This window comes from Narcine bancroftii, chromosome 11 (assembly GCF_036971445.1).
Source record: "Narcine bancroftii isolate sNarBan1 chromosome 11, sNarBan1.hap1, whole genome shotgun sequence".
NCBI classification, from domain to species: domain Eukaryota; kingdom Metazoa; phylum Chordata; class Chondrichthyes; order Torpediniformes; family Narcinidae; genus Narcine; species Narcine bancroftii.
In genome coordinates this window covers 103,871,511-103,896,308 of record NC_091479.1, presented here as the reverse complement: position 1 = coordinate 103,896,308, position 24,798 = coordinate 103,871,511, and the positions used below count along the sequence as shown (strand labels likewise).

Below are 24,798 nucleotides of genomic sequence, written 5' to 3'. Positions count from 1 at the left end.
TTGGGGATGAGATGAGCTTCTTGTGGCAGTGCTACTTGCTGTAACGGAGTTCTCATGCTTTGCAAAATGATCAAAAATTCATTTTTGCAGCTGTATTTGTGTTTATTTTCAAGCAATCTCAGGACCACTTTTACACCTCCTCAGTCAGCAACCACTCTGTATTTAAAAATAGAAACTTTCATCTCAAATCTCTTTAAAAGTCCTCCTCCCCCACCTGAAACCCACGCCCTCTTGCTTCTGATATTCCCAACCATGCTGCAAACATTCTGACCGTTTATCCAACATGCTAAAGATTTGCTGGTGCATAAAAACTCTCAAATCCAAGCTCTGACTCAGGACATTGCCATTGGAAGCTGGCAGACCAGAGGTGCCCACACCATCCCATGGGGAGAGCAGCAGAGGGTCTGACCTGGTTCAGATTCAGGTTGTTGTCGATGCTGAGGGGGACGAGGTGGGGAAGCACTTTGGAGGCCAACTGTTCTTTGGTTATTCCCAGCTTTTTGTGGCTGAACGAACATTTGTAGATACCTGAGACACAAAAGTGACAAAAAAAAATTAACACTCACTCCCAATTAAGAGTAAAATCCTCATTATCTGGAATTCAAGCGACCGACAGCCTCAAGCAACCAACAACAAAAAAAAAATCGTGGAAATGGCTCCCCCTAGCAGTTAGTTTGCCAATTGTGCAACATGCAATCTCAAGCAACCGGCAAATAATGCAGCATCTACCAATCCCCATTGGTGCTGGATGCCGGGGGGTTTTAGTGTATACTGATGTATTTTTAGTGAAAACTACAGGAACAGCTCTGATCAAGATTTCACTTGTAGGAGCCACATATGCAAGTGGTCAGAAGAATACAAGGTAGGGGCGCTCAAACAGCCACAAGTATGGAAGGAAAAATAGATTCTTTAAAATTTCTGCCAGCTCCAATATAATCTCACTACCTGTTACATCTTCCCCTCTCCTCCCCTTTCACCATGACTCCATGAAAACAAACACAGATGGGATGAATGCATTGCTGACGGTCTGATGGAGGAATACCACTGCAGCTACATCCTGAGGGCAAACAGCCACATGCTGGACAGAAAGACTCCCTCAGAACACCCATGAACATTAACACACACCACTGAGCATACTGATACAAAAAAATGGTGCTTGATTGAGTGGGAAAGCTGGATGGAAGAAACAAAGTTGAAGAACCTGGAAAATGAAGAACCAATGGTGCCACAGCACCCCAGAACCTGTTAAATGTGTGAAAGGAACTTTGGAGCCCAGGATGGTTTAATCAGCCACCTTCATACACATCACAACTCCAAAAAACCAAATGGCAACAACATCAACCTCCAATCTCCGTGAACCCTCTCCCCGATCTCTAATTTTCCCTCTGACTCCCTTACCCCAATTCCCCAAACCCTTTCCCACCTTCTCCTTCTCAGCCCCCTGCTCCCTCTCTGCATCACCTTTCTCTTCTCCCTCTCATCTCTATCTCTCACCTAATTGCCTGTTCTCCTCCTTCTCTTCTGTCCCCCCCTGCCAAAACCTTATGCAGGCAACAACAGGTTATAATTGCAACAGTTGTGGTTCCTCATTCTCAAGGAAGACTATGGTGTGTAGTCTTCAGTGCAGAACACAAAACTGCTGGAGAAACTCAGCAGGCCAGGCAGGCAGCATCCATGGCCTGATTTTTGCCACTCCTGAAGTTAGGCTCAGGCCCAAAACATCAACTGCTTTTCACCTTCCATGCATGCTACCTGACCTGCTGAGCTTCTAAGGCATTTTAGTGAATGGCAAAAGACTAGACATCAAGGCCAAGTTCAAGAATGAGTGAGGAACCAGCGTTGCAATTGTTCTTGCTTCATTGTACACAACATTCTACTCTTGCCCTTTACGTTTGCCCCATTTTGCCAGACTTCACAACCTGAGCCACACATTAAACAAAGGAAAACTGTCCATCCACCACTTCACCCAACGACTGACATCCCCTTTGTTCCACACGTCACCCTTCCCATCTTCTCAGCAGCTTGTAATATTTTACTCCATTATGTGCGCTGTGTAAATGCAGTTTATTCTGCTGTTACACAACCCCAATAAAATTTAACCTAGCAACTTAAATCAGTCAGATCGCCTCACCTAAAATTCCCATCAGAACTGCTGGCTCCCGAGATGGGATCTGCTGCAAGAAAGGAAGGATCTCATCCAGGACAAACCACTTGTCCAGATATTCCAGCAGCTTGCCAAGGCACACCAGCGAATTTACACGCACCTGTAGAGATGGGAAGAGGAGTAGCCTGCTAATTCACAGATCAACATCCAGGGGAGAGGATACGCATCTGTCGCAGTATAGTTGCAGACAAAAAGTTAAAATATAGCAGTGTTAATTGAGATTTAACCCAATGAGTTGATAATATTGGAATATGATTTATGAAGCGAAAGGATTTGAACAGCAAGGTGCTGTGATTTGTGTCGACGTGAGGGCTGAGGAGGTAGAGAGGAGGGACAGAGGGAAAGTGCTACCCAGAAATGGTGGAAGGAGCAGAGGCACAGTTAGGGTTATGCTATTACTGCTCCAGTGATCCAGGTTTGAACCCACCGCTGTCTGTAAGGAGTTGGTACATTTTCCCAGTGACTCCCTGGGTTTCTTCCCATGTTCCAAAGACATTTGTGGTTAGAAGGTGAATTGGTCACATGGTGTACTTTGGCAACACAGGACCTGTTACTGCGCTGTATCTCTAAATGCAAATTCAAATTTGAATTGAGGAAGATTACCGGCAATGTCATCCCTGATCTTTGCTCAACAATTACGCAATGTTGTTGACTAACACACAAGTTAATACACAGCAGGCCACTCAGAGCAAGCTGAGAATTTGGCTAGGTCAATGCTCAGTGTTAAGGCCACGGAAATGCACACGCGTCCAGGGTCATCTCCAGATGAGAAAGGTTGTCAATGAGACAAACTTTGGCCTAAGTTCTAGTTCCATATTAAACCAAACTAGCATTTCTTTTAAAAGCAGAGCATGCAAATTTCATAACTTGAGGGCCATAAAATGTGCTTTGATGAGGGTTCTGCAAACTTTACGTCATCTCTGTTCATCTTCCCGCAGATGCTGGCTGACCTGCTGAGTATTTCCAACGTTCTCTGTTCTTGTTTTAGATTTCCAGCATCGACAGCAAAGTCCAAAAGAAAACGTTGCAGATGCTGAAAACCTGAAACAAAACAAAAAGCATTGACTAAAAATGACTGTTTACAAATCTGCTGCAAATTCAAAGGTTTGACGAAAACCCTTGATAAGAAAATGTGGATTTTCCTGTCAATGTTTGGGTCTGAAAGTGCGAGTGCAGGCTGCTGCAGTTCAGATGGCTTTATTTTCTGCTAAATGATTTGGAGTGTGGGAAGGGAACAATTCAATGAGTTCAAAGAGCAAAGAGAGTGGACAAAGGCTCAACACAATAGGCACACGCAAGGAGATCGCAACAGAGAACAGTCTCAATCACACAACACAGTAAAATCAGTACCATTGGACTTAACACTTGATACTGGGAACCGCTTACACGTACAAGTGCAATACAACCCAGTCACATCAGACTTAACACAACCGATACTAGCACAGATTTGTAAGAATCAAGGATTACAATACACTATCTGATGCTCCTTGTCTAATGTGGGCACAGCTCCAATGCTATCTAACAAACCCAATCCCTGTGTACATTCTTTACCAATGACTCCTCCAGTGTTGTCCACAATTTGCAACCTGGAGTGGAGCAGGGCTTGTCTCAGGACTGAAGAGCAAAAGAGTTACTGCAAAAAGTGGACTTTATAGTACAGTAAGCCAAAGGGTCCGATCCAAGGCATCATGAAATGATGAAAGGGACCAATGATCAGGTGTGCACTAATTGGTGGGCAGAGTCCAACCTTGATTGGAAGATGATGCGACTTCCAACTAGGCTTCAGGCAGAGAGGTCATATGGTTCCCCACAATCCATATTCCTACCAAATTCGATAGAGAGTCCACATGACCTTTCACATTCCACACTACAGATGTCCTGAGGTTTAAAAAGGTGCAAAGTAAATTCGTCTTTGTGGAAAGATTTTATTCTCAGATTTAAGTTCAGACATTAATGATTTAGATGTAAATGTTGGTGGTACGATCAGTACATTTGTAGATGACAAAAAAATGGGTGGTTTATAGCAAGGAGGCCTAGAGCATATCAGCTAGAGAGCTGGGTGAAACTGGCAGCTAGAAATTACTCCTAATAAGGGTGGGGTGAGGCACATTGGGAGAGAAAACCAGGGAAGACGTGCACAGTAAATGGAAGCATTCAAAGGAGTGTTGAAGAATAGAGGAACATTGGCACATTCAAAAATCACTGAATGTGGCAGATAAGAGAGGGTGATGAAGGAGGCACATGGCATGCTTGCCTTCATTGGTCATAGCACAGAACATTAGAAGCTGGGATGGCAGACGACATTGCAAAACACGGGTGAGGCCGCACAGGGCACAGTGTGCATTTCTGGCATCACACTGAAGAGGGAGCAGAGATTCACCAGAATGTTACTGGCACTGGAACATTTTGGATAGATAGATTGGATAGACTGGGTTATGAAATTTACACACTATATTCCTTTTAAAAGAAATGCAAGTTTGGTTCAATGTGGTTGTAATGTGGGGGCAGTACTTAAGACAAGGCAACATTTATTTTGTTGACAACCTTTCTCATCTCTTGGAGATGTCCCTGTACACGTGTGAAATTCCGTGGCCTTGGCACTGAGCAATGACCTAGCCAAATTTTCTGCAATGGAGGAGGGTGGGGTTGCGGGGGGTGACCTGATGGAGGTGTGCAAAATTATGAGGGGGGAGGAATAGTAAAATTCTTTTTCCGTGGTGGGGGTATCCAAGACGAAAAGGTATACATTTAAGTTTTTTTTAATATAAACATAGAGATTTATGGGTGTCTGGAATGCCTTGTTGGGGATGGTATTGGAGGCTGAAACATGAGAGGCATTTAAGAGACTCAGATAGGCACATGGATGAGAGGAAAATAGAGGATTACAGGGTAGGGAGGTCAAGTACTTTTTTAAAGGAATATGTGGGTCAGCATAACATCGAAGACCAAAGGGCCTGTACCGTGTTGGAGCATTCTTTGAATAATTCAACAAGCACTGAATTGCTCAGAAGGCTTTGGACATCAAGTGGGAGAATGGGATTAGTAGTGATGGGTACAGCTGGGATGTGATGGGCTATTTTGAGTACACTTTTGTTTTTGCATGACCCGTAAGGGCCTGTTTCTGTGCAGTAGGCTCCACGTCAATGATCAAAGTTCAATTCACTGGAAAAATAGATGGAGTGAATGGATTTTTTTCATAATCAAGAGATCACAGTGTAAAAGTGCAAATCCACTTACTGCAAGGGAGGAGGTCTGTAAACTAGCACTCTTTATGCGAGGTATTAAAGAGTTCTTCATGGATGGATAATCTATCAGGTTTGCAAATGTTGGAATTATGTTCAGACAAAGCTCCTAAAGGACAAGAAAATAATTTAACTCAACATACAGATAGTCACTACAGAAATTACTGTTTAGATTTACATGGCTCTTCAGAGGAAGAATTACCTATTTACCAAATAAATGCAGAAATGTTGGCACCTCAAATAATTCCAGACCACAGCCCTTCATGGAGACTGAGCATATGTTTGATGCAGCATCACTCAACCACTTCCCTGCCTGGATGAGGTGTCAAATGAACCTAAAGTCCTCTCAAGTGGACCAACATGACCCCATGGCACCATTCCAAAGAGCAGGAGTGTGCTCCTCACCTCACTCACTGAAAGCAGACAGGCACAACCTCGAAAAATTAGATAACAAACCTAATGGCTTTGCCAGCAATACCCACAATCCTGCAAAGTCAACAGATGTAACAGAAGATTGATCGTTATTTCTTTGGTAATTTTGTAACCTGCCTGTATTTTGGCTGAACAAATCTATGATTTACCTCATCAGACTCCTTGGTAATTCAAATGTCTCAATCTAGCCTCTTAATTTTACGACATAGAACATTGCAGCCCAGTGCAGGCCCTTCACCCCACGATGTTGTGGCCATGTAAACCTACTCCACAATAATCTAATTTTTCCCTATCTCACACCTATAACTATTTTTTTTCCCCCAAACACCCATGTATGTATCTAAGAGTCTTATAAATGTCCCGAGTGTACAGGCCTCCAGCACCAGCCCTGGCAATCCATTTACACTCTGTGTAAAAAAAAAACTTAACTCTGACATCCCCCTCCCCACACCCCACCCCCTCCCAAAACTCCCCCGCACTCATTTTAAACCGATGTTCTCTGATATTTACTATTGTCATCCCGGGAAAAGGTGCTGGCTGTCCACCCTATCTAAGCCCCTTATAATCTTATACACATACCTCGATTAAGTCACCTCTCATCCTTTGTCACACCTAAGAGAAAAGCCCCAGCTCTGTCAGCCTTGCTTCGTAAGACCTTTTCTCCAATCCATGCAGGAGCCTCGTAAACTTCCTCTGTAGCCTCTCTAAAACATCTACATCCTTTCTGTATGGTAATTTTCCACATTAAAATAACCATACCTCACTGGCCTCTCATCACAACTGTACCGTCTTATTTCCGGTAAATTCACACTGCAATGACATTACATAATTCTCTGAAACTGTTGAGAAATTGTAAGCTGATCAAGCTCCAATTCAGGTTGAACATTTGATCTTTTCTATTTTTATCAAATTTGACTCAGAGCTGGAATGTTCATTAATTGGTAGGTGGCCTGCACATGGCTTTGGCTGGGCTTTCTTCAGACAGAGCAAATTTTAAAATTGTGCAACAGTACGCCTTTTTTTGTCCTGGAATAGTTAGGTGGACTACCTGAAAATGTTGCAGAAGTGCATGCAACAGAAGTCTTGCCAATGGTCTCCTGGTCGGCATGGTAAGTTGACCATTGCCTGCTCGAAAATCTGCTTGATATAGCATTTCATGTCACGTCTTGTGCAACATATACACCCTGAAACAGGGTGCTAGATTCCTTTGCATCTTTCAGTGAGACAATACCTGAATCTGAATTGATGGCGCTTCCAGAGCCCGGTAAATCATTGGTAGGACTGTGCTTTTTATATCTTCTGCAGGAGTTTTAGTCAACAGCAAATCCATCTTTTGCAAGAAAATCAGCAGCACCTGGAACCACAAGAAAAATAGAAGTAATTTTAATTTAAAAAAGTCATTTCTGCAGCCAGACAACGCGTGAAAACAAAAAAATTGCAACACTGTCTACCTCTTAGTTTTACACATAATGACGTGCACCAAACTCACCATGTTGCTAGCCTGAAGCATGAAAAGGAAAGGAATAATTTATTTCTTCACATAGTGCAGATTATTTCAGAGACGGTTAAAAAGTACACACATAAAACAATCTCTTCTCAAGATATAGGAGCAGAAATCGGCCCATCAAGTCTGCTCCACCATTCTAATCATGAGCTGATCCATCCTCCCCCTCAGCCCCACTCCCCAGCTTTCTCCCTGTATCCCTTAATGCCTTGACTAATCAAATGCCTGTCTTAAATACACCCAACATTCACTTCCACAGGCTCATGTCTCTCTGACTAAAGAAAGTTTTCTCCATCTCTGTTTTAAATTAATGCCCTTTTATCCTGAAGTTGTGGCCTCTTGTCCTAGACCCCCATACAATGGGAAACATCCTTCCTATGTCTACTCTGTCCAGGCCTTTCAACAATCAAACTGTTCCTATGAGGTTCCCTTCATTGTTCTAAACTTCAACGAGTTCAGTCCAAGAGCCAATCAGCCAATGTTATACCCAAGCTAGTGTTCTTCTTGTAACGCCATGGGTTCTCATCTTGTTTAGCAGCCTCATGTGTGCAGCACCTTGTTGAAAGCTTTTAGAAAGTCCAAAAACACAACATCCACTGCATCTCCCCATTGCTCCTACTTGGGCAACTCACCTAATAGTATCAGCATGCTGACTTGGGCAACTCACCCAATAGTACTCAGCCTGCTGCAGCAAAGACTTGGGAGATTCAGGTCTCAGGATGACACAAAGCCAATCCACAATCTCTTAGTGGGTCTCAAATGGATGAATTAGCAGTCAGGCAATGTTCAATGGGGAAAAATGCCAACCCAAGTCATGCCAATGAAAGGATATACACATGCCCCCCACCACAGTGAACGAGCACAACTCCCGAATAAATGGCTCACTCACACTCCCAAGTGAATCGATGTCATACACACCCAGCAATCAGAGGGACAACAGTTAAATTAACATGCTGCAGTATCCCTTTGTTTTTAGCTGACATGTCTCAAACCCCACAAGGGTGAAGCTCTGAGCAAAATGCGATTAGAGCGCCAGCGACCTGAGTTCAAATCTGGCACCATCTGTAAGGAGTTTGTACATTCTCCCTGTGAGTTTCCTCTCTACGACCCGGTTTCCACCCACTGTTCAAAATGTATCAGGGATTGTAGGTCATTTGGGTGTAATTGGTCGAAAGGGGGTGTTAGCGTGCTGTATGTCTAAATTTAAAACATTGACCATTCTGCTGGTCTCAACTCTGTACCTGAATAGGTTCCTGCAACTTGAAGACTGGAACGAGGTCCGGGAGAATGAGCTTAACGTACTCCTCTTTGGTACACTCTTCAACCACAAGTAGGACATTGGGCAGGACAAAGGGCACCATGTCCGGGTTCACAAATTCTGACATCAAACTGGGCAGGATGCGTTGCAAGACCACCCGCTGGAACAAAATGAATGCAGAGCTACTCAGTGAGTTAGAATATAGATGTTTGTTTATTTCTGAGATATTATTTAAAATATGCAGACACTGTGGTTGAGGTAAAAACACAGTGCTGGAGAAACTCAGCAGGTCAAACAGTGTTTTTTATATAGCAAAAATAACGATTCATAACAGATGTTTCAGGCTTGAGCCCTTCATCAAGGTTTTTTTTTATTGTCCTGTCTTAAAACAGAAATGCACTATTACACAAAATTGCCTTTAGTCCTCCATAAGGCAAAGATTTTCCATTTTGCATGGTGCCCAAAGCAGTCAGAAAAAAAACAAGAGAATTCCCCCCCAGAATCGCTGGATGCCCATGGATTTGCTTCCCACAGCCTATGCGGCCCCACAAGACTCCAGTTCAGTTCAAACCATTGGCGACTGCAGCCCAGGTCCAAATCTCCAACATGATGAGAAAGGCTTCAGCACCCAGGATGCTTCAGGAACCCTTATTGCCAACACCACCCTCTTGAACTGCGCGGTTCCAATACTTGATTCATGAGACAATCTCCAGCAGCCCGCAGCCTGACCTCAATTTGCCCGCAACTTGTGTGGTTTTCACGCCCACAAGTCACCAACAGTCCGCCACCTGTGTGGGTCCTTCAGCCGCATCCACCACCATGGTCACTGTCCTCAGGATCATCCCCTCTGTTTTTCTTCAAGGGAGGTTGTTCTTCGTTACTGGTTCCCTGCGCCAGTCCTCTGCCCCCTTGGAGTTTTCCACCCCTCTTGAGGCTGTTGCCGAACACAAGTACTGCCATCTTGGGCCCAGATCCCATAGGCACAGGATTTTAAAAAGAACTTCAACGGCTCCTTTAACAGGGCATTTAAAGCCTGGAGACAGCTGTCAGAAGCAGGACTGGGTGGTAGGACACAACGGTGGAACACTGTGTATCCACTCCCCACTCTCCCCGGGTCCACTGGCAGCTCTGGCAGCGCCACCATTTTTACTTACCCATTTGTGTCAAGACTGATTAATAACCCCCTCACTTAAAGAGAAGCCAATTTCATTAATTCCATTTAGGAGCGAGTTAACTGGCTTTATACACAGAAAATGTCTGCATACATTTCGTTATTAGTTACTTTTATTTAATTATTTTTTACTCAGTAATTACTTTCAGTGACTGAAGCTTCTGTTGTCTTTTCCATCTCCATGTATTTTAAATCCTTGATTCAACCTATCAAAGGGCTTGTCTATCTTTTATTACAAAACCTTTCACTCCTGCTCCCTTCCCATCCCTTTCTAAAATAAACACAATCTCCATTTACATTTCAGACTCTCAGAATTTGTCAAGTTTTTAACAAAATCTTCTATTTAGTTAATTCAGGCAGGATAGAGCCAAAACGTGCTTGTGACTTGTGAACTGTGCTTTGCAGCCAAAATGAGTCACAGTGGAAGCATCCATACCTTCGGGAGCTTTGGCAGAATTTTCGGCAGACCTTTATAAAACTGCGACTTCTGGAGGTTGTCTCGCTGGAAGAGGGAATCGAAATACTGCAGAGTCACAGTGCCAACATCATCGAAAAATGGGATCTAGGGAAGAGTGCACAAAATTCTTCAGATCATTTGCAAAAGCTTTTGCACTGTAGATTCCCCAATTCATTATCTTTGTAAAAATTTAGACAAAACAGGCCATTCAGGCCCACAAGCCCAATCCACCCAATCGACCTACAACCACATACTTTTTTGAAGGGCGATCTTGGGAAAGATTATGACTAACCTTAATTATACCCCTTTATGATTTTATAAACCTCTGTAAGAGGTCCCTTCAGCCTCCTACTCTCCAGGGAGAAAAGATGCAGCCTCTCCTTACAACTCAATCCTGCCAGTCCCAGTGGCATTCTTGTGAATCTTTCTGCACCCTTCCAGCTTAATGATATATTTCTAGCAAGGTGAAGCAGCACTTGGACAATCACCAATGCCTTGTACAGTTGTAAAAATAGTTCAGTAATGATTCTCTGACAGCATATACACTCTTGAAAAAAACATTTCTAGAAGCAGCATCAGAAAAATAATTGTGGCATTGAATCTAATTTCAATGCAGACTTGGAAGTCATAAATTACACGGAACACAGAAGAGTTCAACACAGACACAGGTCCCTCTGCCCACCATGTCATTTAAACTAAAACACTCCTACTTCCACTTGATTGATATCCCTCTATTCCTTACATATTCACGTGTCTCAAGAAATCTCTTGATTGCTTCCACCACTATCTCTGGCAGCCAGTTCCAGACACCTGCCACCTTATGTTTAAAAAAATATAGCCCTACTCATCTCTCTTAAACATTCTCCTAAGCCTTTAATGCTCCAGAGAAAACAACACAATTTTGTGAGAGTGTGAATCAAGAAAATCTGCAGATGCTCTGATGGCAGTAAATATACAAAGGTGCTGGAGGAGCCCAGCAGGTCCTGCAACATCCATAGGAGGCAAAGATATGTAACCAACATTTCAGACCTGAGCCCATCGTCAAGGGATGTGCAAAGAGCAGGCAGGTGCCCGAATAAAAAGGTGGGGGAAGGAAGGAAGGAAGAAGAGGTGTGGGGAAGAGTGCAGGCCAATAGCCAAGAGGCCATGGGTGAACAAGGGATATGAGGGCGGGTGAGAATTGGTCAGGGAGAGAAGGTAGTTGTGTGAATGCTGAGCTGGAAGAAAGGAGACAGAAGGCTAGAAAGAGAGAGACAAAGGGAGGGGGAGCAGGAGGCAAGGAGACTGAGGGCCAGGGAACAAGAGTGGCAGGGGAGGGGGCAATTTTCCCATGTAGATCATAGCCTCTAATCTAGGCAGTATCCCATACCCTTTGCATCAGATTCTTTTCATTTCATTGTAACCCTATACTCTGCAAATGACTGTAATGGATGTTGGAGAAGAATCTTCCCACTGCACGAGATAAGTGACGAATAAATTTAAATATCCTTCCCTTAATACACATGATACTGCAGGAGCAGCTGAACAAAGGCTAATTTTACTGCAGAATTAGTTCTTTACTGTCATTAACAATGTCCTGACCAACAAGGCAATCCCCACCATCTTATCTACCTGCATAGCATTTTCAGGGAGCTATGGACCTGGAAGCCCAGATCTGAAGATCAATACCTGTTTAGAATCCGAATGATAACTGTATGTGAAAGATGAGAAGTGACTTAACAGAGATAGATGAGATTATAAAGAGCCCAGATTGGGTGGATAGCCAACACCTTTCTCATGGGGTGACAATAGCAAATACCAAAGGACATCTGTTCAAGGTGTGGAAAAGTTTAGGGGAGATGTCAGAGTTAAAAAACTTTTCAACCCAAAGAATGGCAGGTGCCTGGAATGCATTACCAGAGGTACAAGCTGGTGCAATAGGGACATTCTAAAGACTCTGAGGTATGCACATAGATAACCATGGGTACTACAGCTTGCACCGATGCTATTACCAGTGCCTGCAACCCAGGTTCCAATCTGCTGCTGTCTTTAACGAGTTTACACATTCTCCCCTTGTCTGCGAGGGTGTCCTCTGGGTGCCCCGGTTTCCTCCTACTGTTCAAAACGTTTGGGGGTTATAGGTTAACTGGTGTATTTGGAGTGCATGGGCTGTATGTCTAAAAAGAAAAATATCGGTGTGAGGTAAGGAAAGGCTAAATTGTTGTGGAATAGGTTGGTCCATGGGTCAGTAGAACACTGTGGGCTGAAGGGTCAGTACTGTGTTGTGACGTTCTACATTCTATAAATATTAAGCTGAAGGCCTGTTTCTGTGCAGTAAAACTCTATAGTTCCATTGATGAAGTACTCAAGAACAACTGCAAGTTGTAACAGTGACAGTGAAAAAATGCTGCAGCACCAGGGAGTTCGTAACAAAGAAATGATTGCCTTCAGAGGAATGGAGTGCTACAGCATCGGAAGGAGGGGAGTGTACGGAGGGCCACAGATTGCATGTGGGGCAGTGCAGAGGGAACTCTGGCCCATCAGTGGGATAGCACAGAAGCAGCAATAGCCTACATACAGGGGACCACAGTACTCGAGGAAGATGACTAAGGAATCATCACACTGTAGAGGGACCTCCTCCCTCTCTCGCCCATCCCACTCCATCAACCTGGATCATGGTCTGAAGATGTGTAAAATCATTGAGGACACCCTCAAGGTTCTGCTGCCCCATCAGGAGAGATACAGAAGTAACAGAACCAGTACCTCCAGGCTGAGAAACAGCTTTGTCCCACCAACAGTGAGAAAACTGAACGACCAAAGGAACCGCTCACACTAAACACCCCCCCTCACCCCCCAAACTCTCATATTCACGAAGCAATATTTATTTATTTATTTTTCCTGCAATATGTATTGTTTGTCTGTCTGTGTATTATGTGGTTGCGTTTCTGCATGTTTTGCACAGAGGACCAGAGAACACTGTTTTGTCGGGTTGTACGTGTACAATCAGATGATAATAAACTTGACTTGAGAGGCCTCCATGGGTTAATTTAAACAGATGTCCTGCTTTCTCTGTAGAATATAAATATTCCAAAACAAGAATTCGAAGAAGGGCTCATAGCACCAGCTAAAATTTATCCAAGTGAACTAACACCCTGAAATACACAGATGGTCTTGGCATTTATCAAACTATAGTGTGAAAAAAGCTGCTGATTGGATAAACAAAAGGCCTTTATTTGGGCACTACTACAATTTTAAAAGTACTTCCATGGCTAAGACTGACTTGGGCCTGAGAAAGAATCAACTGGTTTTAACGTGCAGAGAGATGTAATTTCAGATTTGAGAGTCAGCTGCCTACTCACCTTACACAGCTGATCAGCATCTGGTCTCACGGCAGGTGTAACATTTAGCAGCAATTTCAGATGCTCCCGAGCCTCCTCAGGAACCTTCTGCAGTATGTTGGGGCCTAAACGGGTAAGCTGCAAAAATAGAAAAGACGTCCTCCTGAATTCAAAGTTCAAACCAAGCAACAGGATGTAGCTTTTTATACTCTCTGACAGTCCTCATTTCAAGGGTGGCTTGGTTTGTGTAACATTTTGCGCAACGCTATTACAACGCCTGCGACCCGTGTTCGATTCCAACGCTGTCTGAAAGGAGTTTGTCCATACTCCCCACGTCTGTGTGTGTTTCCTCCCATCCTTCAAAACGTACCAGGTGTTGTAGGTCAATTGGGGTACTTAGACAGCATGGGCTCATGGGCCAGAAGAGGCTGTTACCGTGCCATGGGTCTAATTTAAATAGTAGCGGTTAGAGCAACACTATTACAGAGCAAGTGACCTGGGCTCGAATCGGACACTGTCTTTAAGGAGTTTCTACATTCTTCCTGTGTCTGCGAGGGTTTCCTCTGGGTGCTCCAGTTTCCTTCCACCCTTCAAAATGTACCGGGCTTCTCAGTTCATTGTGTGTAATTGGGCGGCACAGGCTCATGGGTTGGAAGGGCCTATTACCGTGCTGTATGTCTACATTAAATTTTAATAAACAGAGTTAACAGATCTAATAAAAGGTCCTGGACCGAAACACACTTCCCTCTCCACAGATGCTAACCAACATCGTGAGCTTCGGCAGCACCGTTGTTAATTCCATCTCCAGCATCTGACTGTAAGCTTACCTGATCCAGCTGCCTGCTGAAACTCTTGAAGATGTCCTGCTTGTTGACTTCAAAGATTGGCTTGCCGTCATTAAACACAGTGAACATGACACCTCCCAAGGAGTACATGTCGCTGGCTAGGTCACAACTCACTGACAAGATATACTCTGGAGCAACATACTCTGGATTCGGGAGGCACAAAATAGGAAGGTTTGGGTCCCATTCCTTGCAAGTAAATTTAAGCTGTAAAGAGAAGTAAAAGATACTGATTTCATTAAAAGCACTCTCTAAATTGTTAATTAGCATCTCGAATGAGGAAAATCAATGGTAACTTTCAAGCATCCATTTTCATACGAATCCAATCCAAGACTATTTTATTTTCCCATTGTCCATCGGTGTCCCTCCCTCAACCCAATTCCACTACCCACCCACACACTGGGAACAATTTACAGTAAGCAATTAACCCAGCGACCCCCATATTCTGATGATGTGAGAGAAAACCAGAGCACCTGAAGGAAACCCACATGGCCACAGGAGAGAGTAGAAGCTTCACATCAAGAAGTGGAAAATCTCATGAAATGGTACACCAAGTTTCTGTGTCCATTTAACAAGTGACCTATTGTGGACACACATCTCCTCACTTGTCAGGAAGCCGCAACAGTGACTGCACTTCCTGAGAAGACTGAAGCGGGTAAGGTCTCCCCATCCCATTCCCCCCCCCCCCCCACCCTTCCTATAGATGTGATACATGATCTACCTGGAAATTTGTTTAAAGAGGGAGCCCAAAATTGTTGAGGACCTCTACCATGTTGCATGCAACATCTTTCAGCTAATCGCAGCAGGAAAGAGATACAGGAGTATTAGACTCAGAGTCACAGGCCGAGAAACAGCTTCTTCCCATGGGCAGTGAGACTGCCAAATGACTGAATGAACTGCTCATACAAACCCTCCTTGACTCTACTATTTATTAAACAATATTTATTTATTTTTATATATGCATACATGCACTGCATGTGTATCATTTGTCTGTATGCAAGTTATGTCTGGATTTGTTTTTGCACTGAGGACCAGAGAACACTGCTTCATCGGGCTGTACTTGTACAATTGGATGATAATAAACTTGAACAGTGTTTGAGGTTGGGATCAAACCCAGAATGTTGGAGTTGAGAAACCTCTGCACCAGCTGCTACGTCATCCAGCATTTCCTATTTTTATACTGTTACGTTGTTAACGGACACTTTCCATTCAACATTCTGATCATTTCATTACACTTTTATATATTCAACAGGATAGTTCAAAAGAGGTAATGGTAACATGGAGGGTAGTCTAACACTATTCTAAATCCCACTACTGAAGCAAAGCTAAGATATATGTTATGGTCTTATTCACCCAAGAAGAAGGGGAGGTCCCATTAAATTCTTACAACACAAAAGGTTCTGCAGGTAAGGAGGGAAGGAATTTATCTCACTGGTTTAAAATAGATGCTTAGAAAATAGAAATGTCCCATTAGAATGTCAAAATGCAAACTCAATGAATTACTCTTCACCTTACCTCTTGTTCAGAGGAATTTGAAGTTGAAATACAAAAGTCAAAACCCATGATTTTCCAGGCGCCATTTTTATTCAAAATGATATTTTCCGGTGTCAGGTTGCCATGAATCATTTTTACACTGCTGTGCAAAAAGGAGAGGCCTTCACAAATCTGCAAGTTAAGCAAGTGTGGCATTATTGCAATTTTTAAATAGATTTTAGCAAAGTGACTGAGAGAACCAACATATTTAGGGCAGCTCAGTAAAAAAGAGTATGGAGTTCCAGACAGCTCATGACACAGTCGAATATTCCTGCAAGGCTTTGCAACAGCATGTGCAGTACAGCATAAACAAACTGTAGAGTCTGACACAGCAGAAATCGTGTGTCATTGGCTCATTGGGTTGATCATCAATGACCTGGGGACATTGTCATGGGGGACAAAGAAGTTGCACATATATTTTCCACAAGCCTTGATGGAAGAAGTCACCATAAATATTCCATTAGCACCATGGACAGCACAGTTAGCTTAACAGTTAGCGCGATGCTATTAAAGTGCCAGCAATGAAATCTTGAATCTGGTGCTGTCTGTAAGGAATTTGTACATTCTGCCAGTGTCTACGTGTTTTTCCCCCGACTGCTCTGGCTTCCTCTCACCCTTCAAAATGTACCGGGCTGTAGGTTAATTTGGGTGCAATTGGGCTGCGTTTCAATGGCCTGAATCAGCTTTCGCTATGCTGTAAATACATTTTTTAAATGTTAATAAAGATAGGGAGGAATTACACACAGGAATTAGGGTATCATTAGAGAATTGATATCAGATAAATCCTGCTGCTAAGTCTCTTGACTCAGGTGACTTGCATCCTTGCACGAGCCCCACCATCGAGGACATCTACAGGGAACGCTGTCGTTGGAGAGCAGCAGTGATCATCAAAGATCCACACCACCCAGCACACGCTCTGTTCTCGCTGCTGCCATCAGGAAAGAGGTATCGAGGTCACACGACTCGCACCCACCAGGTTCAGGAACAGCTGCTCCCCCTCCACCATCAGACTCCTCCACAACTCAGTAAGGGACTCATTTAAGGACTCCTACTTTTGCACTTTGATTTTTTTTCCTCTCTGAATTAGTTTGTTTACATTATTTATCTGTTTACATGTGTACGCTGAGTCAATTATTCTTGCACTGCCGATAAGTAGTCATTCTGCCGCACCCGCAGGAAAAAGAACTTCAGGGTTGTATGTGATACCCTGTATGTTCTCCAACAATAAAACTGAAATCTATTGTTTATTGCTTATTCTCCCAGGTGGTGCACACACTGTTGATAGGCCTCCTGCAGATGTCCATTGAGATGACAGGGGCTTTGTTTGTGCATTAAGAGCCTGTACACGTTTAACATTTTGACAAGACTTCCCAGAAATTGCCCAAAACACTTCACAAGCTTTGACATGGAGCTAATGTCATTAGTTAAATGAACACACACCTGACCACACACACAGCAGAAGAAAACCAGAAATGAACAGTCAAACAGTTCAATGCACAAATTAGCTCGAGAAAATCAGCAGGTTACGCACTGACAGACGTCAGCAACTCTTCTGTTACCCAGGGCGTACCGGGCAACCTACTCACCACTGAGTCACTGCTCTTGAGACTTCACCCCAAAGATCTAGGCCGACACTCTAGGCTCACACCCAATAAAGTGAACACTAATAAAAAAGACAGCAGACGCTGAAACCAAGAACATGAAGCAATCTGCTGGAGGAACCCAGAAGGTCAAGCAGCTTCAATGCAAGGGGAAGGATTTGTCAACATTTTGGGTCGAAACCTTAAAAACGAGTAATCTGGTCATCATAATACTACTGCTTTGGGGCTATGCTATGCTTAAACCAGCCACGAAAGCCACGAGGAAAGTGTAACGCATTTTGCATTCATCTCACAAAGCAGAAAATGCAGGAGTTGAACCTCGGAAAGGTGGCACAGTTCGTGTATCAGTCAGTGCAACATTACTGCAGTGTCAGCGACCAGGGTTCAAATCCGGCGCTCTCTGTAAGGAGCTTGGACATTCTCCTCCCACCCTTCAAAATGTTGTAGGTTAATTGGGGTATTTTAGTGCAATGCTATTACCAGACAGCTCCAAGAAAAGTGCAGAGAACAAAACAAAGGACTCTACATCACCTTTGTTGACCTCACCAAAGCCTTCGACACCGTGAGCAGGAAAGGGCTTTGGCAAATACTAGAGCGCATCGGATGCCCCCCAAAGTTCCTCAACATGGTTATCCAACTGCATGAAAACCAACAAGGTCAGGTCAGATACAGCAATGAGCTCTCTGAACGCTTCTCCATTAACAATGGCGTGAAGCAAGGCTGTGTTCTCGCACCAACCCTCTTTTCAATCTTCTTCAGCATGATGCTGAACCAAGCCATGAAAGACCCCAACAATGAAGACGCTGTTTACATCCGGTACCGCACAGATGGCAGTCTCTTCAATCTGAGGCGCCTGCAAGCTCACACCAAGACACAAGAGAAACTTGTCCGTGAACTACTCTTTGCAGACGATGCCGCTTTAGTTGCCCATTCAGAGCCAGCTCTTCAGCGCTTGACGTCCTGCTTTGCGGAAACTACCAAAATGTTTGGCCTGGAAGTCAGCCTGAAGAAAACTGAGATCCTCCATCAGCCAGCTCCCCACCATGACTACCAGCCCCCCCACATCTCCATCGGGCACACAAAACTCAAAACGGTCAACCAGTTTACCTATCTCGGCTGCACCATTTCATCAGATGCAAGGATCGACAATGAGATAGACAACAGACTCACCAAGGCAAATAGCGCCTTTGGAAGACTACACAAAAGAGTCTGGAAAAACAACCAACTGAAAAACCTCACAAAGATAAGCGTATACAGAGCCGTTGTCATACCCACACTCCTGTTCGGCTCCGAATCATGGGTCCTCTACCGGCATCACCTACGGCTCCTAGAACGCTTCCACCAGCATTGTCTCCGCTCCATCCTCAACATCCATTGGAGCGCTTTCATCCCTAACGTCGAAGTACTCGAGATGGCAGAGGTCGACAGCATCGAGTCCACGCTGCTGAAGATCCAGCTGCGCTGGGTGGGTCACGTCTCCAGAATGGAGGACCATCGCCTTCCCAAGATCGTGTTACATGGCGAGCTCTCCTCTAGCCACCGTGACAGAGGTGCACCAAAGAAAAGGTACAAGGACTGCCTAAAGAAATCTCTTGGTGCCTGCCATATTGACCACCGCCAGTGGGCTGATCTCGCCTCAAACCGTGCATCTTGGCGCCTCACAGTTTGGCGGGCAGCAACCTCCTTTGAAGAAGACCGCAGAGCCCACCTCACTGACAAAAGGCAAAGGAGGAAAAACCCAACACCCAACCCCAACCAACCAATTTTCCCCTGCAGCCGCTGCAACCGTGTCTGCCTGTCCCGCATCGGACTTGTCAGCCACAAACGAGCCTGCAGCTGACGTGGACTTTTACCCCCTCCATAAATCTTTGTCCACGAAGCCAAGCCAAAGAAGAATATTACCATGCCTGCGACTCAGGTTTGAATCTGGCACTGTCTGCATGGAGTTCGTACGTTATCCCTCACTGCATGGGTTTCCTCCGGGTGCTTCAGTTTCCTTCCATGTTCCAAAAATGTACAGGGGTTTGTAGGTTAATTGGGGTATTTGGCGGCATTGCTGGAAGGGCCTGTGACTGTGCTAAATTTTAAACGTGGAACTATACTGAGACATCACTATGCTTTTTGTTAAAATTATAGGATGCACCATTTCTAGAGTTGAGAAATGACTAATTTCACTAATTTAATTCATATTTTTTAAAAAGTATTTACAGAAATGCAATTTCTTGCAATTTTACAACTTTAATGCACAATAATGCTACCGCAAAATGAGTTTTGTGACACTTGACAATAAATTTCGATTCTGACACAGATCATTGATAAAAGCCAATGGAATCTTAGAAGTCTGTATTTTATACCCATCAATTCTCAGAACGATTTGAAAATCCAGTAAATGCACTATCTACTCACCTGCAGCAAACCATATTTGATTTCCACATCATAAAGCTTGTGCTCTTTAATTTCTGGAGGTACAGGAGATGGTAGATGATCATAGCAACCAAGGACATTGGCTAAACTTGCAAAGACGGGCTCCGTGCAAAAGGCTAAACAGTCTCTATAAAGAAGTTAGGTTTAACCACAAAAGAAAGCATCAGTTTAACAAATTAATCTTCACATGAAAAGTAACCAGTGCATGCACCCGAATGCCTCTACCTGGACTCCTCCAGTGGATGCTGCACAGTCAGCAGGCGTGGGTGCCTCAGTCGCGTCAGCTGCTGCACACCTTTTTTCAGTGATTCAATTATGTGATCCTTTTCAAATTTCTGGTACTTCTCAATTAGTTTTTTGTCAAAAACAAAGACAGACACTTCCTGAAACAAGAAGACAGATAAAGCGTGTTGAATGTTTTCATGACTGAGAGAGTAAATTAATTCATTGATTCTACGACCCACCTCAGATTACTGCACTATCTGCTTCTGCCCGTTGCAATATCAATGAGAGTTTATTGTTAAAAATGTAAACACAATGTACAGATGCATGAGAACAGGTACACAAGAAACACCAATTACAACAGAAAAATTTAAATTACTACAAATAGCACATCAGAAAGAGATAATGGACATCGATTAATAAATAGTCATATTTGGAGTTCCTGCATGAGGGAAAAAGAGATGTTTCAGTTATTCAGAGAGATCTTTTGATTGTCCCACAGTAGTTTATGGGAGTACAGGGAGGTTTAAATTTCAACATACAGCACAGTAACAGGCTATTTCAGCCCACGAGTCCATACTGCCCAACTTGCACCCAATTAACCTACACCCCTAGTATGTTTTGAACATTGAAGGTGCAAGGGCCTGAAGGCTGTTGGATTTGGAGGTGCCGAGCAGCAAGAAGAGTCTGTGACCAGTGTGCCTTGAGGCACACATCCATGGGCAGGAGGTCAGTGCCTGTGATGGACTTGGAAAGGTTCACTACTTTCAGAAGCCTTCAATGTTCGAGCCCTCGAGTTTTGTGATGTAACAGTCAGTTTATTTTCCTGTTGGATCACCTGTCAGAGTTCAATATTTGATGACATGCCAAATCTCCTCACACCTTTTAGAAAATAGAGGCAATGGTGTGACTCCTTCATGATCGCTGGCTCAAGGAAACATCCTCTGATAGGTGGAGAGGGTAATACTTTCAAGTTCCTGGGAATTCTCTCATCAATGAAGACAAATAATCCCTTGGCCTCCACTTCCTTAAGTCCACAGAAAGCTTGTGAGAGCAAGATTGTTTATTCTGAAACCAACCAACCAAATTCTCAATCTCCATTCTGTCATCTGGCTCATCATGACCAGTTATTCAGCCAACATTGGTGGTGTTGATGGCAAAGCTATCGATTGCATTGGAGCTAAACTTGGCTACATATCATGAATATAGAGGGAACAGAGTAGAGGACTAGTTCACATTTGTGATTTCCATTGCCTTGCCTCTAACAATTATACAACATGGAGGCAGGGCCTAAAGCCCAATTCAACCATGTCTACCAAGGTGCCTTCTTGAGCTAGTCCCATTTGTTGTGTTTGGTTCATATCCTTCAACTTTCCCTATCAATGTACTTATCCAAATATCTTTTAAACAATGTAATTATACCCAACCTCCAGCAATTCATTCTGCATACCCCACCTCCCTGTGTGAAGACTTGTCGTTGATCTTCCCTTTAAATTTCCCCCTCTCAACTTAAACCTATTGTTTTCGTCCAGCCATTCACAACCTTTTTTTTTGGCTTTTGCCCCCTTAGAAATCTGATGAAAGTTTATGGGCTCCCTTCCCTGCGATGCAGTCGTTTATTGGTGTTTTCTGTACTTCTCTCACAACGACTAAAGAAAAATATATATTTAGGATTTAAGTCCGTGGCTCCCTTTAAATGTGCTGTTGCTCCTAGGGGAGCTGTGAGTATCTGCTAAAGACAATCATATCCTGGAAAAAAGACTGTGACAATCCATCATATCCTGCCGCACATGATATAAGGTCACCATTCAGTTTCCTTCACCCCAGAGAAAGCAGTATCTCCTTATAACTCAGGTCCTCCAACCCCTGCAAGATCCTCAAGTCCTTTCTGCATTCTCTCTGATGATCACATTTTTCCTGTGGTGTGGCATCCAGAACTGTGGACAATATTCCAGGTTTCATCAGCATGCCTCTGTTCAAGAACAGTTTCTTTCCAAGACATCAGGCTCTTTAATCTTCTCTTGTTACACTAATCATGGACTGCTCCGACACCACAAGAGGACTGTTACCCAATTGCAAGTCACTTATTTTTGCACTAGGATATCTGAATATTTATGATCTATCTTTCATATTTATTGTTTTTTAATTCAATTACTGCATAGACTTGTGTAATAGTCCATCCCATGTAATAGTCAACCCCTCTTTTTTGGCCCAAAAATTGCATATTTTCCATATTACTGTGTAAAAGTCAACTCCCCAATTCTTGGCACCAACTGTCCATCCAAGTTCCCAACGTGAATCCGTGTCTTGGCTGCCCACCCGACACCCCAACCACCCACTCATCTGAGCTCCTGATGCCCCGGAGGTGAATCCTCACCTCGGCCACCTGCCCATCAGAGCTCCCGACGCCCGACCATGGATCCAAGCCCTGGTTGCCCAAACACCAGAGCTCCCAAAATCCCAGCCATAGACTCTCTCCAAGATCCCAGCTACCCGCCCATCCAAGCTCCCAACGTTCCGAACTCGGACTTACCACCCAGTCCCAGTCATCCAAGCTCTGGATGCCTTGAATGACGCAGAAAATTACCTCATTCCAAAGTAATATTCATCCCCAAAATTTGACCCAAAAAATTGGTGAAAAAAATTTGACTAGGACACGAGTATATGTCTGTTATAATCCTTTTTAAGTGCATGTCCAGTGGCAGCAAGAATTTCAGTGCATGTGTCCATTGTACAATGTGTATGACAATATAAAAATATATTGAACAGACACAAATTCTGGAATTCCTATGCTTAATATGTTTTTTTTTTCTTTTTTTAAACACGCTCCTTAAAAGCAACTCATTTCACCAAGCAGTAATTTAATGAGTAGTTTGATATAAAACATAGTTTTTAATGACACATCTTTGAAGAGCTTTGAGCGATTTTGTCACTTTAAAAGCATTAGAAGTAATTCATTGTACCAGTAGAGGGAAGCTTGAAGAAACATATTTAACCCCATTTGCTGTGCAGAAATCTCACAGACAACACTGTTTTAGATGGTTTAGCGCCTTTTAATATTCCAATATAATATGACGTACTGAGACTTAAACGATCAGACATGTTCTAATCAGGGTAAACAAGTAATAGCAATGAATTACTGCAAGGAGGCAATAATTTTTCACTCTGTGCATTGAAGCTGTTCTTTCTTGCGCCACAACTAATGAAGGCATCCACCAAAGCGTTCATTAATTTCCAGGGGTTCTGCTTAACGCTGATAATTAAATTCTCAACAGGGAGTCCCAATTAATCAGTTGCAATTGTAAAAAACAGAATAAACAGCTTGACCAATATGCAGAAAAACCAGCAAACCCATCCCAACCCCTCCCATCCCACCCTCATCGTTCAGGTTATGAAAGACACTGAACAATGGACAAAGAGGGGTGATTCAAATATAAAATGAACGGCAAACTGAAAGCATAGATTCCAATGGCACAGAACACCAAAGCATGGAACCACCTTTGGATTTGTACTGTTGAGAGGCAGCAGTCTGATGAAAGCAAAAATATTGCAATGTTGGAGAAACAAAAAAAAGGCAAATTTAGAAATTCTGAGCATGTCAGGCTCAGGTAGGGTATCAGGGAGGTACCCCTGGTAGAGGGTATCCTGCAGGGACGGTATCAGGGAGGAGGTGTCGGTGGCCTAGGAGTGCATTAAGGTGGACAAATCCCCAGAACCTGATCAAGAACATCTTCAAATCTTATGCCAAGTGAGGTGGGAAATTACGGAGACTCTTGAAGAAATATTTACATCATCTATGTCCTTCGCTGAAGTACTGGAAGACAGCAGGGTTGTTAATGTTGTACCATTATGGGGCCATGCGAAGGACTCAGGCAGAAGCAAGTCAGAAGAGCTCTCCATGAAGACTGATTAAAAGACTGATTTAAAGTCATTAAAACAAAAATATTTTGTTCCAAAAACAAAAGATTGAAGGGTAAGAAGAACAAGACCCAGAAAAATAAAACTGAGGAAGCTCAAAAGTTGCCGATATCATCGACAGCAAGTCCACAAGGGAGTGGTGAAAAAGGTGCAGCCACGATGTCAGGACAAGCCCAAGCAGGTGGGGAATCAACACAGGATTCCAAAAAAAATGATAAAATGGATGGAATTTCAGAGTGAACGATTCTCTAAGGTGGAAAATGTACTAAGAGGTGGGAGAAAAATTAGCAGTGATGGCAACAGCGATTTAAAACCTGACTACTCGGGTGGGCCAGGTTAAAAATGATCTGATAATGACTCAAGGAAGAAAATACAAAGTGGAACTTGGATAAACAACTGCTGCTGGACAATATTGACCATTTAGAAAACTTCAACAGAATAAATAATGTCTGAATTGTTCGGCTGAGAGAAGGGCCAGAGGGGAAATGACCCGGTGAATTTCTTTGAAGAGTAAATCCCACAAGCATTGGGAGTGGGAACATTCAAGCAAAAAGTACTTATCGAGAGAGCCCATTGGACCCTCGGCCCCAGGAAAGCAAATGACCAAAGACCTCAACCGGTCCTGATAAGATTTTTTAGTTACTGGGATTAGGAGGTAATATTAACAGTAGCAGTGGAGTATGCCTAGGAAAACAGTGACCCAGCCATGAAGG

The 24,798-nt window shown here is 43.5% G+C and overlaps 1 protein-coding gene across 6 annotated transcripts in view; it reads right to left on the bottom strand.

Annotated features, from left to right (window-relative positions):
- Positions 1–24,798, bottom strand: part of scyl2 (SCY1 like pseudokinase 2) — a 97,720-nt gene that overhangs the window by 15,605 nt on the left and 57,317 nt on the right. For 4 of the 6 annotated variants that reach the window (XM_069904373.1, XM_069904374.1, XM_069904378.1 and 1 more), the window contains 12 exons: positions 20,171–20,328; positions 19,928–20,072; positions 15,903–16,052; positions 14,373–14,594; positions 13,567–13,683; positions 10,208–10,333; positions 8,584–8,760; positions 7,328–7,339; positions 7,070–7,192; positions 5,402–5,515; positions 2,132–2,264; positions 410–528 (listed from right to left, as the gene is read on the bottom strand). In XM_069904373.1, the coding sequence (XP_069760474.1) occupies positions 410–528; positions 2,132–2,264; positions 5,402–5,515; positions 7,070–7,192; positions 7,328–7,339; positions 8,584–8,760; positions 10,208–10,333; positions 13,567–13,683; positions 14,373–14,594; positions 15,903–16,052; positions 19,928–20,072; positions 20,171–20,328 (1,596 nt within the window). The remainder of the gene's footprint in view (positions 1–409; positions 529–2,131; positions 2,265–5,401; positions 5,516–7,069; positions 7,193–7,327; positions 7,340–8,583; positions 8,761–10,207; positions 10,334–13,566; positions 13,684–14,372; positions 14,595–15,902; positions 16,053–19,927; positions 20,073–20,170; positions 20,329–24,798) is intronic. The other 2 variants (XM_069904375.1, XM_069904376.1) reach the window with 1 other exon arrangement.